Source organism: Salvelinus namaycush, chromosome 28, assembly GCF_016432855.1.
Source record: "Salvelinus namaycush isolate Seneca chromosome 28, SaNama_1.0, whole genome shotgun sequence".
Taxonomy (NCBI): Eukaryota; Metazoa; Chordata; class Actinopteri; order Salmoniformes; family Salmonidae; genus Salvelinus; species Salvelinus namaycush.
Window position 1 is genome coordinate 28,638,132 of NC_052334.1, and position 14,792 is coordinate 28,652,923.

Below are 14,792 nucleotides of genomic sequence, written 5' to 3' on the forward strand. Positions count from 1 at the left end.
ATGTTACATTTTACTTTATGGGTTGGCTATGTAGGCTTCTTCTCACCCATCACTTTTTACTACATATAATAATACGATTAAATTATATCTTTACATTAAAAACCAGTCTATCAGAATTCCAGTCATTCCAATAAATGTTATGCGCCTTGATCTTTAAGAATAGGACTTAGAAATATGGAAGTATAGATTAGCCAAATTGTTTTGCCTGAGCATAACCCCAAAACTAAGGGCTTATTAGCTAACCCTACTCTGTTGTTAATGATTTGTTGTCATGGAGGACTGATTGGGCTCATTGATTTGAGTTGAAAAATATATGCTGCGCTCATGGAATGGCATGCTTTGAGCACTACTGGAAAGTGCTATTTACATGTGAAAAATGAATGCCATATGCTGCATTTGCTATAGGCTTATTTTTTTACCTTTTTGTTGGAGGCACTTTGATATCTTGATAATATGCAGCTGTTTTAAAGGGCAAATCCACAGATGAAACAATAACAAAACGGACAAGCTTATATTTTGGGTTCTCATGGAGTGTGACAACTGAACTAAGCTCATGAGGCATTTATAAGTTATATTCTTCAAGAATCAATGGATATACACTACCGTTCAAAAGTTTGGGGCCACTTAGAAATGTTCTTGTTTTTGAAAAAAAAGCACATTTTTGGTCCATTACAATAACATCAAATTGATCAGAAATACAGTGTAGACATTATATTGTTGTAAATAACTATTGTAGCTAAAACGGCTGATTTTTAATGAAATGTCTACATAGGCATACAGAGGCCCATTATCAGCAACCATCACTCCTGTGTTCCAATGGCACGTTGTGTTAGCCAATCTAAGTTTATCATTTTAAAAGGCTAATTGATCATTAGAAAGCCCTTTTGCAATTATGTTAGCACATCTGAAAACTGTTGTTATAATTAAAGAAGCAATAAAACTGACCTTCTTTAGACTAGTTGAGTATCTGGAGCATCAGCATTTGTGGGTTTCGATTACAGGCTCAAAATGGCCAGAAACAAATAACTTTCTTCTGAAACTCGTCAGTCTATTCTTGTTCTGAGAAATGAAGGAATACCATGCGAGAAATTGCCAAGAAACTGAAGATCTCGTACAACGCTGTGTACTACTCCCTTCACAGAACAGAGCAAACTGGCCCTAACCAGAATAGAAAGAGGAGTGGGAGGCCCCGGTGCACAACTGAGCAAGAGGAAAAGTACATTAGAGTGTCTAGTTTGAGAAACAGACACCTCACAAGTCCTCAACTGGCAGCTTCATTAAATAGTACCTGCAAAACACCAGTCTCAACGTCAACAGTGAAGAGGAAACTCCGGGATGCTGGCCTTCTAGGCAGAGTTGCAAAGAAAAATACATCTCAGACTGGCCAATGAAAAGATTAAGATGGGCAAAAGAACACAGACACTGGACAGAGGAACTCTGCCTAGAAGGCCATTATCCCAGAGTCGCCTCTTCACTTCTTGAATTCAACCATTATTGGCACGGGAAGCAAAATAGTGATAGCTTGGCAAGCCTTGCAGTTAGCCACTGATTCCTTCCAAAACACTCATTGTTGAATTTGCGATTTCCACTTGTTGTCTAATGTTTATGTCCAATGGCCGATGAGCACCAATATGTTTTATATACACTGCTCAAAAAAATAAAGGGAACACTTAAACAACACAATGTAACTCCAAGTCAATCACACTTCTATGAAATCAAACTGTCCACTTAGGAAGCAACACTGATTGACAATAAATTTCACATGCTGTTGTGCAAATGGAATAGACAAAAGGTGGAAATTATAGGCAATTAGCAAGACACCCCCAAAAAAGGAGTGATTCTGCAGGTGGTGACCACAGACCACTTCTCAGTTCCTATGCTTCCTGGCTGATGTTTTGGTCACTTTTGAATGCTGGCGGTGCTCTCACTCTAGTGGTAGCATGAGACGGAGTCTACAACCCACACAAGTGGCTCAGGTAGTGCAGTTCATCCAGGATGGCACATCAATGCGAGCTGTGGCAAAAAGGTTTGCTGTGTCTGTCAGCGTAGTGTCCAGAGCATGGAGGCGCTACCAGGAGACAGGCCAGTACATCAGGAGACGTGGAGGAGGCCGTAGGAGGGCAACAACCCAGCAGCAGGACCGCTACCTCCGCCTTTGTGCCAGGAGGTGCACTGCCAGAGCCTTGCAAAATGACCTCCAGCAGGCCACAAATGTGCATGTGTCAGCATATGGTCTCACAAGGGGTCTGAGGATCTCATCTCGGTACCTAATGGCAGTCAGGCTACCTCTGGCGAGCACATGGAGGGCTGTGCGGCCCCACAAAGAAATGCCACCCCACACCATGACTGACCCACCACCAAACCGGTCATGCTGGAGGATGTTGCAGGCAGCAGAACGTTCTCCACGGCGTCTCCAGACTCTGTCACGTCTGTCACATGTGCTCATGTGCTCAGTGTGAACCTGCTTTCATCTGTGAAGAGCACAGGGCGCCAGTGGCGAATTTGCCAATCTTGGTGTTCTCTGGCAAATGCCAAACGTCCTGCACGGTGCTGGGCTGTAAGCACAACCCCCACCTGTGGACGTCGGGCCCTCATACCACCCTCATGGAGTCTGTTTCTGACCGTTTGAGCAGACACATGCACATTTGTGGCCTGCTGGAGGTCATTTTGCAAGGCTCTGGCAGTGCACCTCCTGGCACAAAGGCGGAGGTAGCGGTCCTGCTGCTGGGTTGTTGCCCTCCTACGGCCTCCTCCACGTCTCCTGATGGACTGGCCTGTCTCCTGGTAGCGCCTCCATGCTCTGGACACTACGCTGACAGACACAGCAAACCTTTTTGCCACAGCTCGCATTGATGTGCCATCCTGGATGAACTGCACTACCTGAGCCACTTGTGTGGGTTGTAGACTCCGTCTCATGCTACCACTAGAGTGAGCGCACCGCCAGCATTCAAAAGTGACCAAAACATCAGCCAGGAAGCATAGGAACTGAGAAGTGGTCTGTGGTCACCACCTGCAGAATCACTCCTTTTTTGGGGGTGTCTTGCTAATTGCCTATAATTTCCACCTTTTGTCTATTCCATTTGCACAACAGCATGTGAAATTTATTGTCAATCAGTGTTGCTTCCTAAGTGGACAGTTTGATTTCATAGAAGTGTGATTGACTTGGAGTTACATTGTGTTGTTTAAGTGTTCCCTTTATTTTTTTGAGCAGTGTATATAATTTATCTTCATATGACAAGGATTGAAAAGGATTTGCCAGTAGATTGTCGACTTGAATCATGAAGATGACTGCTTGTCTAGCTTGCTAGCTAAGATTTTGAAAGTATGATGTTGGCATGATCAGTCCAATCAAAACTATGGTAGATATAATGTGATTTGATGTAATTTAATCTGTGGCCAAGGACCTTGAGCCTTCTTGGATGGGCACTTCTAATGTAAATCTATGGCAGCACCCAAGTGGGCTTGAACTTTCTAGCTCTCCCTGTAGATTTTGCTGTGATGTAGTGTCCCCATGAGTGACAGAACACTGAGCCAATCATGGTGCAACTAGAGAAGATTGCCAACCCCTGCGCTCTATATTTTCCGCTGGCTGCCCCTTCACAGAAAGCACAGAGCTAAGCTGAAACACCTGCATTTTGGAGCTGCCTTACTCAAAAAGGCAAAAAAGAGATAATGTCTGTATGCTGCTTTATTAACCCAATACATTTTTTTACATTGTTTGCAACCTGATATGTGACACGAGTGGCGCAGTGGTCTAAGACACTGCATCTCAGTGCAAGAGGCGTCACTCCAGTACCTGTTTCAAATCCAGGCTGAATCACATGTGTCTGTGATTTGGAGTCCCATAGGATGGTGCACAATTGGCCCAGCATCATCTGGGTAGGCTGTCATTGTAAATAAGGATTTGTTCTTAACTGACTTGCCTAGTTAAATTTAAAAAAACATTCATGCTAAAATAACATGCAAAACAGGAAGCAACAAGAAAAATGTGCTAATTAGGTGGGGCTTGGGATTCTATATCGATTTGCTCTTCTTAAATATAAATTGATTCATTTCAATCTCTGAATTGTTTATTCAAACTGTTTGCCACTAGCTCCTGATATCAGGGCATAAAAATTACGATCTGTCTCCTGAACTAGCATGTCACTCGGCCCAAGTTTATTTTCCCCGGTTTTTATTGGCAAAAATAGCTGGCTAGCTGAACTATGCTAGTTTTCGTCCATTGCCAAACTTCATAAATACTGCACCTTCAACTTCAAAACTCGTTTTCTAGTTATACAACCAAGTAACAAAGAAATTCGCTGGAAAGAAATTTGAAGATTATTTAATGTTTTGTTGAATAGTTATGACTGGTTCAAGATATCTGTCTTAAGACGACGGTGGCTAAGGATATCATTGCTACTTAACGCGGATCCAAATTCAGTTTTGAGATCCACCGGAGTCATTGGCGTAGGGTTAGCTGGACATTTCTGACTGTTCTTGTCCAGCGTTCAAGGCAACTGGGAACTTGCAACTTGGAATTACAAGTTGGAAACTCAGGCATCTTCGTAGAGCTTAGACTTTCTAACCTAACGATCACTGATGTCACTATTTGACTAGATTTTCAGTTGTCTAGAAAGCACCATTGGAACTGTGACAATGGGCAGCCTATCCCCCGCTTGGATCAATGGGATATGTAGTGATTTTGCCAACACAGACAGGTATGTACACATTTTTGTACCCTTAACAGTTTTTTTTAACTGACTATTGTATTTGTTGATTAAATCGGACTTCATTCATATAATGAGGAATCCAGGAATGTCACAAGTTAATTGACACGTGAAAACTAGAGAAAATAGCAACTCTACAAAGCGCAATGACTACATTGAGTGCTCCCGAGTGGCTCAGCGGTCTAAGGCACCACATCTCAGTGCTAGAGGCTTCACCAGGAGTGGTTGGGAGTCTCATAGGGCAGAGCAAAATTGGCCCAGCATCATCTGGGTTAGGGTTTGGCCGGGGTATGCCGTGATTGTGAATAAAAACTTATTCTTAACTAACTTGCCTAGTTAAAATAAAAAATGAATGGCTAAATTACTTCTGGAATCAAAGAAAGGGTCCATAGAGCTCCTCCTCACCACTCTACTGGGAACTCTGGGGATTTTTTTTTTTTTTAAAGGTCATCCAACTTTGCATTCCAAGTCGGAAACTCTGGCATCTTTCTAGAGCTTAGACTTTCCGACCTGAAGACCACTGACGTCATGAATTTTTTCAGTTCCCAGTTGTCTTCAAAGCACCACTTGTCAAGGATGCATCAGTGCAATATTGGCACGCAACATTTTGTTAGACACCAAAGGAACAAGTACAACTTGAATTTGTAGGTTTAAAATGTCCCTCTCGTGACCAGGGTTGACCTATTTTAAGAAATGCCGTTGGTTGGTGAATTTAACGTCTAAATTCTTTCACAGGCTGATGGAGAAGTTGTGTCAATATATATTTTGTAGTCTACCACATTTTGAGGTTAGCATAGGGCTAACGTGTGCCATGTTATCTTATGGGACCTGAGGTGCGTTCAGTTCAGTTGAACGTTTGCTACGTTCCCGAAAGATTTGTACTGAATGACACATTTCCGCAAAAGTTTGAGTTTGAGGTATATTTTTCCCTTTTGGTGGGTGTGGCCTGAAGCAATGTGTGACGTTTAACTTTAAATTGTTGCTTATGTTTGCAAGTACGTCCCTCAGATCTCTTAGTTATGCCCAACGTTATTAATGAACAGCACATGTTTTTCTTGACCAAATGCGACACAATCCCATTGCCTTCCAGTCAAAAAAACACACTAACCACTTTGTCTGTATAGCTTCAAATTTCACCCAGGACAAAGTGCAGAGTTGTATCTCTCGCTTCACATATCCCACTCTGGCTGTAAACCTACACTCACTTCCTTGAAATAATTACTGGGCGGAGATATCTTTCTTGAAGCTGGAAAGTGAAACTGGGAAAACATTTGGAATGCGTGATGCTGCTTGTAGCTGGAAGGTTAACATTATCACAGGTTTGTAAACCGTGTAAGACTTACTATCATCATTATAACCTATGTGTGCTGTTACCTCGACCAATCAGTTTGCGCGCATGCAGGGTGGTCGGCAAAATAATGTTGAGTACAGATTATTTGTTTATAACTTTCTCAAAAAAGGGGTGTTGACGAATTAAAAAACAGAAATTCTTGTGCAAACAATGGTGTCCCCAGCTGAAAAAGTTTGAATACCACTGACAAAGTAATGTATGTGTTTGCAAAAAGACCTATCATTTAGAGCTTACTTGTGTTTTCAATATTAAAGTTAGTCATTTGTAATTTAGGGGTGTGCTTTCAATATTCAACTAGGTAATTTGTTATAGATGTTTCAAGATCCGATGTGGTCATTCGTTTTTCGATGTGTGGTGATTTGCTTTTACAGTAGACGCGTTATGTTTCAACGTTCCATAGGACCTTTTGTTATTAGATGTGTTCCACATTCAAGATTTGTTGTCATCATTTTACATTTTAATGTTCCAAATAATGTTCCAAATACAGTACTTTCCTTTAACTCTATAGAGTTATAACTTGTGCACTTTGTCCCGCCTTTTGAAATGTGTGTGTAATGAGAGAGTCAAATGCTGTAACTTTTCTCCCACTGTTTGCAGTTTGCATCTAGATTGCACCCGAAGTTGCACCAACCCTGAAGCCCAAAGCGGTTAAACCCAAGGCAAACGAAGATGGCGCCAGAATCAAGCTTTTCCCCACCTACCAAATTTCTGCCGGGACCCGGTGAGCCGCAGGAGCCTTGGAATGACTGGATAAAGTATTTTGAGTTGTACATTACACAAAGAGGCTTGCCAGAGGAAGAGAAGATAGCACTGTTAAGCGTTTACCTTGGGAAGGAGGGACTGCGCATCTTAAATACCTTGACAACGATTGAAACATATGCAGCAATGATTGATGCCCTCACTGCTTACTACAGCATAGCTCAGGACCCGGATGATTCACAAAGAATCAAACAGAACAGTGAGTAAAACAGAACTTCACAAAACTTTCACAACTCTGATCATCAAAATGGGAGCACAATATTCAACATTTGTACTAATAGCAACATGCACCCATAAGGTTTAAAGGTCATAAATACTTATGAAAACATTTAATAGTTGGACAGGGAGTGTTAAGTACACAACACTTTTGGAATTTACCAAAACAAACATTGATTTAATAACAGAACATAATGTGTTGAATCCAGGTCACAGCAACATGTCTGTATTATCCCACTGAGCTAAAGCCCACAACTCACAAAGCCAACTCCATGACACTCATAGGTGGTATTCAGTGGTATTAAGTATGACCAGCAATCCTGGAAAATATCCATGATAATGTGTTTTGTGTCATGGATATTTTCCAGGTAGTAAATGTAGGGTTTCTATTAGGATAGCTGTGAGGCTCTAGTGCACAATGTAATGATATGTTGGGAATATATGAAGGGTGGACTGAAGGAGGGGTGGGCAAACTTTTTGGCTCGAGGGCCACATCGGGATTTTGAAATTCAACGGAGGGCTGCATTTTGTGGGGGACAAATTGTTTGTTAAAATCAATTTGTGGGGGCTTCTCGAGTGGCGCAGCGGTCTAAGGCACTGCATCACTGTTCTCGAGGCGTCACTAGACCCGGGTTCGATCCCAGGCTGTGTCACAGCTGGCCGTGACTGGGAGACCCATGAGGCAGTGCACAATTGTCCCAGAGTCATCCGGGTTAGGAGAGGGTTTGGCAGGCTGAGATTTCCTTGTCCCATCGCGCTCTAGCAATCCTGTGGCGAGCCGGGTGCATGCACGCTGACACGGTTGCCAGGTGTATGGTGTTTTCTCCGACACATTGGTGCGGCTGGCTTCCGGGTTAAGCGGGCATTGTGTCAAGAAGCAGTGCGGGTAGGGTTTCGGAGGACACACGGCTCTCCACCTTCACTTCTCCAGAGTCCGTACGGGAGTTGCAGCGATGGAACAAGACTAACTACCGTCGTGGTAATATTCAGTCAATCATATTTCTCAAATACCGTAGCTTGTGAGTTCAAATAGACATTTATTACAACATAATAAAAGCCGAGCTCGTTCATGAAATCAACTCACTTTCAGTCTTGGCACATACTTCTTATACCTTTTTCCTCAAGTGTGGCATTTAGCCATCGTCATCTTATTGCCTTATTCATTTTAGTTTGGTTTCATATTAGGGCATGGAAACTGTAGAGCCACACCAATAGTTCAAAAAAATGTCGCCTTAAGACAGGGGCATGCATGTAGGACCATAGCAACAGCCCTTGGCACTTTACAGAAATAACCAGACATGTCATCCTGCTAACTCCTCTGAAAGGGACACCCATGTTCTGGAAAAGACCCAAGAGGTGTAACCATAGCAATAGTACATATTAGGCCATAACACAGTTGCAGAAATAACCAGTCGTGTCCACTCCCCAGACAGGTGCATGTCTAATGACCCAGAGCACACATAGAGAGCACTAGTTTTGCTAACTATCCTGAAATATATAATGGCCACACATGTTCTGGAAAATTCTCAATACTACCAATTGGATACCACGAAATTGGGGAGAAAAAAAGGGGTACAAAAATATACATGTTTTGCGAGCCGTACTTTGCCCCCCTTGGATTAGAGGATGGTTTATGAGTAAAATGCACCCTTTTAACCTTTCAAATCCCAAATAGTGAATAGCTAGTTTACTTTCAACAAACTACAATAGGTTAGGCTACTGTTGTGGATTAGGTGAATTACAAGTTGACTTGCTGGCTAACACATACAGTAGCTGTATCAACAAGCAGGTTATCATAAGAGAGCAATATTTTATTTTCTATTTAGGAAAAAGGATGATCATTACAGGAGCAGCAGCAACAGTGGGAGCAGGTAAGATAATGTATTTAGTCAGCATGAATATTCTATTTGATCCAATAACTCAACTAATCTGATTGATCTGTATTATATTTGTTGATTTTTGCACAAAAAAACACTTTCTGGTCAAAATCCATTGTAAACATACTTTTGATAAGTTCAAACAACGTAAATGGAACAATAATTGCCAGAATAAGAAACACAATATAAATGGCACAATAATTGTCAGTATAAGAAAAGGAATCTCTAGTCTATGCTCTGAACATTATTGGTTAAGCCCTTTCTAGGTGTTACCTTCAAATAATTTCACAGTTGTGTTACTACTTTCTTTTGTCATTTAGGCCTAAGTCATTCACATTATAGTGATACCATTGTCAAACCTCCTATAACAGGGAGCCATGTATGTTTTTGGTTGTTTGCTCGTTGCATGCTCTTGTCTGCTGGGCCTTCACAGCTGCGGCAGTGGTGGGGGCACCAGTTGCCCTGGGAGTGGCAGGTTTGACTACTGTTGGGGTTGCTGCTGGAGCAACTGCAGGGGGCGCCGCAATAGGTAAAATCAAAGAAAGCTTTAATGGCATGATGGAATAAAGGAAGCCAATGGTAGTGTTTGTGATTATAGTGTTTAGATCATATGACTTATTGAGTAGAATTTATCATTGATGATTGACTTTGTCGTTTTCTTCTTTGCTCTTATAATGTAAGGATGTGTGTCCTGTGTGTATCCATTTTGGGTCACCCATGTTCTTTGAAACTATTAGCCCACTGAGCTAAAGCCCACTAAAGTCCCAAAGCCACCTCCATGACATGCATAGGTTTAAGTGGTATTCCGCATGACCAGAAGTCCTTCAAAATATCAATGATGATGCGTCAAAAGCATAATCATAGATTTTTTCCAGGAAGTAAATATAGGCTTTTTATTAGGATAGCTTAGGATGGCTTTCGTATGCAATGTATGTCATTATATTTTGGGACTATATGAAGGGCGGACTGATGGGCTAGAACAGTTCTTTATCAAAATCACATTTATTTTTCAATCAAATTGATTTATAAAGCCCTTTTTACATCAGCCGATGTCACAAAGTGCAATACAGAAACCCAGCCTAAAACCCCAAACAACAAGCAATGCAGATGTAGAAGCACGGTGGCCAGGAAAAACTAGAAGGGCAGGAACCTAGGAAGAAACCTAGAAAGGAACCAGGCTCAGGGGTGGCCAGTCCTCTTCTGGCTTAGCCGGGTGGAAATTATAACAGAACATGGCCAAGATGTTCAAATGTTCATAGATGACCAGTAGGGGCAAATAATAATAATCACAGTGGTTGTAGAGGGTGCAACAGGTCAGCACCTCAGGAGTAAATGTCAGTTGGCTTTTCATAGCCGATCATTCAGAGGTAGAGAGAGAGTCGAAAACAGCAGGTCCGGGACAGGTAGCCCTTCCGGTGAACAGGCCAGGGTTCCATAGCCGCAGGCAGAACAATTGAAACTAGAGCAGCAGCAGGTGGACTGGGGACAGCAAGGAGTCTTTACGACAAGTAGTCCTGAGGCATGGTCCTAGGGCTCAGGTCCTCCGAGAGAAGAGAAAGAGTTAGAGGGAGCATCCTTAAAATCACACAGGACACCAGATAAGACAGGATAAATACTCCAGATAAACTGTAACAGACTGATCCTAGCCCCCCGACACACAAACTATTGCAGCATAAAGCCCTTTTATCCTTTCGAATCCAAAATGGTGAGTACCTAGTTTACAATCAACAACCAAAGTTACTCTGATTGATTGGGTGAATTACAAGTTGAGTTGACATAAAAGGAGGTTATCATAAAATAAGCAATATTTTCTTTACCATTTAGGAGCAGGTACAATTGCTGCAGCAGCAACAGCAACAGTGGGAGCAGGTAAGATTATTTATTTAGTCAGCATGAATTCAAATGATCAATTACCAGCTTCAAATAATTTTACAGATGTATTACTACTTTGTTTTGTTGTTTAGGCCAAACATTCACATGATAGTGATACTATTGTCAACCTCATTTAACAAGAGCCCAGGTATGTTTTTGGTTGCTTGCTCAAGTGTTTCTACTGGGCCTTCATAGTTGCGGCAGTGGCAATGGCACCAGTTGTCCTAGGAGCGATAGGATTCACTGCTGGTGGGATTGCTGCTGGATCATATGCAGCAAGCATGATGTCTGCAGCGGCTGCGGTAAATGGAGGTGGGATAGCAGCCGGGGGTCTTGTTGCTGCTCTACAGTCAGCAGGTAAATACGAAGAATCCTACAATCTTTCGATGAAATAAAGATAGCCAATGTTGGTGTTTGTGATGTCATAAATTACTAAATCATATGACTATATAATTTATCATTGATGTTTGGATTTGCTTTATTTTTTATGTTGGACAGTGACAGATGTGTATGTGGTCAACCTAGGTGCTGCAGGGCTTTCAGGAGTGGCTACAGCGGCGGTGGGGGGTGTTGGAGCTGCAGTTACTGGAGCCATGGGATGGGTGGCCGCAGGAGCAGGGTTCTCAGGAGCAGCAGCAGCTACTACAGCAGCTACGGCAGGTGTGTGAGTGGCAGTGTAATGTAAGCATGTTTGTTTCTCATATATGGGATAGTGACGTGTGTGGTCTTCTCTAGGTGCTGCAGGGCTCTCTGCAACGGCTACAGCAGCCGTGGGAGGTGTTGGAGCAGCAGTTGGGGGAACAGCAGGATGGCTGGCCTCAAGGACTAGGACACCTGAAGAGGAAGAAGAGACAGGAGCAGCTACAGCAGCTGCTGCAGGAGGTTTGTCGGATTCATGTATCATTGATAAATTGGTCATGGAGTCAAATTAATGTTTGTCCTCTAGCGCGAAGGACTACACGCTAAGGCTGGTTCAGGTAGGTAAGCTACCACTTTGGGGCAGTAGTAAAAGTGCAAGCAGTAGTTGTCACTTTATTGCATATATGAAAGGACAAGGTACTGTTGGTAGGTAAGGTAAAGGCTTGATCAGGTGTGGTGAGTTGCAGCGAGGGGGCGTGGCCAGAAGGTAATTGGGATAAGAGCCATGACCCTTCACAACAGTGAGGATGTTTGTATCTCGTATGTGGAACAGCAATGTGTGTGGTCTTCCTCTAGGTGCTGCAGGGCTTTCAGGAGAGGCTACAGAGGCTGTGGCAGGTGTTAGAGCAGCAGTTGGTGGAGCGTCTGAAGGGGAGGGAGGAGTCGAGGAGAGAGAGCTTTCAGGAGCGACTACAGCAGCTGCAGAAGGTGTGTGAGGAGCAGATGAGACAGAGTAATTTATCATTTTAATTGGTAATGTAAGGATATTTGTATCTCGTATGTGGAACAGCGATGTGTGCGGTCTTCCTCTAGGTGCTGCAGGGCTTTCAGGAGTGGCTACAGAGGCTGGTGTTAGAACAGCAGTTGGTGGAGCGGCGGGATGGCTTTTCTCAATAATCAGGACGTCTGAAAAGGAGGGAGGAGAGTAAAGAGGGAAGAGAGGATGAGAAGAGATCCCGGAAGAGGGCCCTTTACATAAATAAAAAAACGGATTGATACTGCAACATTCATGAAAGTGTTTTGAATGATTTCATATAGGTGTTATGAGTGCATATGTATACTCCCTTTGGTGTTGCCAAACATACATATATATCCACTCAACATGTATTTTTTCCTAGTGGTTAGAGCACTGTAACTGAGCGTTTGCTGGATCGAATCCCCGAGCTGACAAGATAAAAAGCTGTCGTTCTGCCCCTGAGCAAGGCAGTTAACCCACTGTTCCCCGGGCGCCGAAGACGTGGAAGTTTATTTAGGGTTGGGTTAAATGCGGAAGACACATTTCAGTTGAAGGTATTCAGTTGTACAACCAACTAGGTATCCCCCTTTACAAACAGACGCATGCATATCCACTCACAGGAACACATAGGCATGTGACACACACATACTTTCAAAATAAAAGTCTATTGTATAATGGAAAAATGTTTTTTTAGTTGTCACCGTACCCAGCCCTATGACATACCAAACACAGAACAAGTGTGTAAAGCGCTTTGCAGGTGTGGTTCCCTTGCACATTCTGGATAACTGTAATTTAACTTCTTACGGCTGAAATCCGGTTAACGGGATCAATATGACAACAGCCAGTGAAAGTGCAGGGTGCCAAATTCAAACAGAAATCTCATGATTAAAATTTATAACATACAAGTATTATACACCATTTTAAAGATAAACTTGTTGTTAATCCCACCACAGTGTCCGATTTCAAAAAGGCTTTACGACGAAAGCATACCATGCGATTATGTTAGGTCAGCACCTAGTCACAGAAAAACACAGCCATTTTTCCAGCCAAAGAGAGGAGTCACAAAAAGCAGAAATAGAGAAAATTAATCACTAACCTTTGAAGATCTTCATCAGATGACACTCATAGGACTTCATGTATGTTTTGTTCGATAAAGTTCATATTTATATGCAAAAATCTCAGTTTACATTGGCGCGTTATGTTCAGTAATGTTTTGCTTCCAAAACATCCGGTGATTTTGTAGAGAGCCACATCAATTTACAGAAATCCTCAGCTGGCTGGTGTGTTTACAGACATATTCAATCAATCCTTATCCCAGTCTGCTGTTCCCACATGCTTCAAGAGGGCCACCATTGTTCCTGTTCCCAAGAAAGCTAAGGTAACTGAGCTAAACGACTACCGCCCCGTAGCACTCACTTCCGTCATCACGAAGTGCTTTGAGAGACTAGTCAAGGACCATATCACCTCCACCCTACCTGACACCCTAGACCCACTCCAATTTGCTTACCGCCCCAATAGATCCACAGACGACACAATCGCAACCACACTGCACACTGCCCTAACCCATCTGGACAAGAGGAATACCTATGTGAGAATGCTGTTCATCGACAGCATTTAACACCATAGTACCCTCAACTCATCATCAAGCTCGAGACCCTGGGTCTCGACCCCGCCCTGTGCAACTGGGTACTGGACTTCCTGATGGGCCGCCCCCAGGTGGTGAGGGTAGGTAACAACATCTCCACCCCGCTGATCCTCAACACTGGGGCCCCACAAGGGTGCGTTCTGAGCCCTCTCCTGTACTCCCTGTTCACCCACGACTGCGTGGCCTTGCACGCCTCCAACTCAATCATCAAGTTTGCGGACGACACTACAGTGGTAGGCTTGATTACCAACAACGACGAGACGGCCTACAGGGAGGAGGTGAGGGCCCTCGGAGTGTGGTGTCAGGAAAATAACCTCACACTCAACGTCAACAATACAAAGGAGATGATTGTGGACTTCAGGAAACAGCAGAGGGAGCACCCCCCTATCCACATCGACGGGACAGTAGTGGAGAGGGTAGTAAGTTTTAAGTTCCTCGGGGTACACATCACGGACAAACTGAATTGGTCCACCCACACAGACAGCGTTGTGAAGAAGGCGCAGGAGGCTGAAGAAATTCGGCTTGTCACCAAAAGCACTCACAAACTTCTACAGATGCACAATCGAGAGCATCCTGTCGGGCTGTATCACCGCCTGGTACGGCAACTGCTCCGCCCACAACCAGAAGGTTCTCCAGAGGGTAGTGAGGTCTGCACAACGCATCACTGGGGGCAAACTACCTGCCCTCCAGGACACCTACACCACCCGATGTCACAGGAAGGCCATAAAGATCATCAAGGACAACAACCACCCGAGCCGAGCCACTGCCTGTTCACTCCGCTATCATCCAGAAGGCAAGGTCAGTACAGGTGCATCAAAGCAGGGACCGAGAGACTGAAAAACAGCTTCTATCTCAAGGCCATCAGACTGTTAAACAGCCACCACTAACATTGAGTGGCTGCTGCCAACCTACTGACTCAACTCCAGCTCACTTTAATAATGGGTATTGATCAAAAATGTATCACTAGCCAATTTAAACAATGCCACTT

The 14,792-nt window shown here is 43.4% G+C and overlaps 1 protein-coding gene across 1 annotated transcript; it reads left to right on the forward strand.

Annotated features, from left to right (window-relative positions):
* Positions 1-5,902: 5,902 nt before the first annotated feature.
* On the forward strand, positions 5,903-12,433 carry LOC120023803 (spidroin-1-like). Its single transcript, XM_038967915.1, has 10 exons — positions 5,903-6,028; positions 6,658-7,018; positions 8,862-8,906; positions 9,346-9,441; positions 10,737-10,781; positions 10,980-11,141; positions 11,310-11,444; positions 11,520-11,666; positions 12,000-12,131; positions 12,237-12,433. The coding sequence occupies exons 2-10, from the start codon at positions 6,730-6,732 to the stop codon at positions 12,350-12,352; spliced, it is 1,167 nt and encodes a 388-aa protein (XP_038823843.1). The 5' UTR covers positions 5,903-6,028; positions 6,658-6,729; the 3' UTR covers positions 12,353-12,433.
* The last annotated feature ends 2,359 nt before the right edge of the window (positions 12,434-14,792 follow it).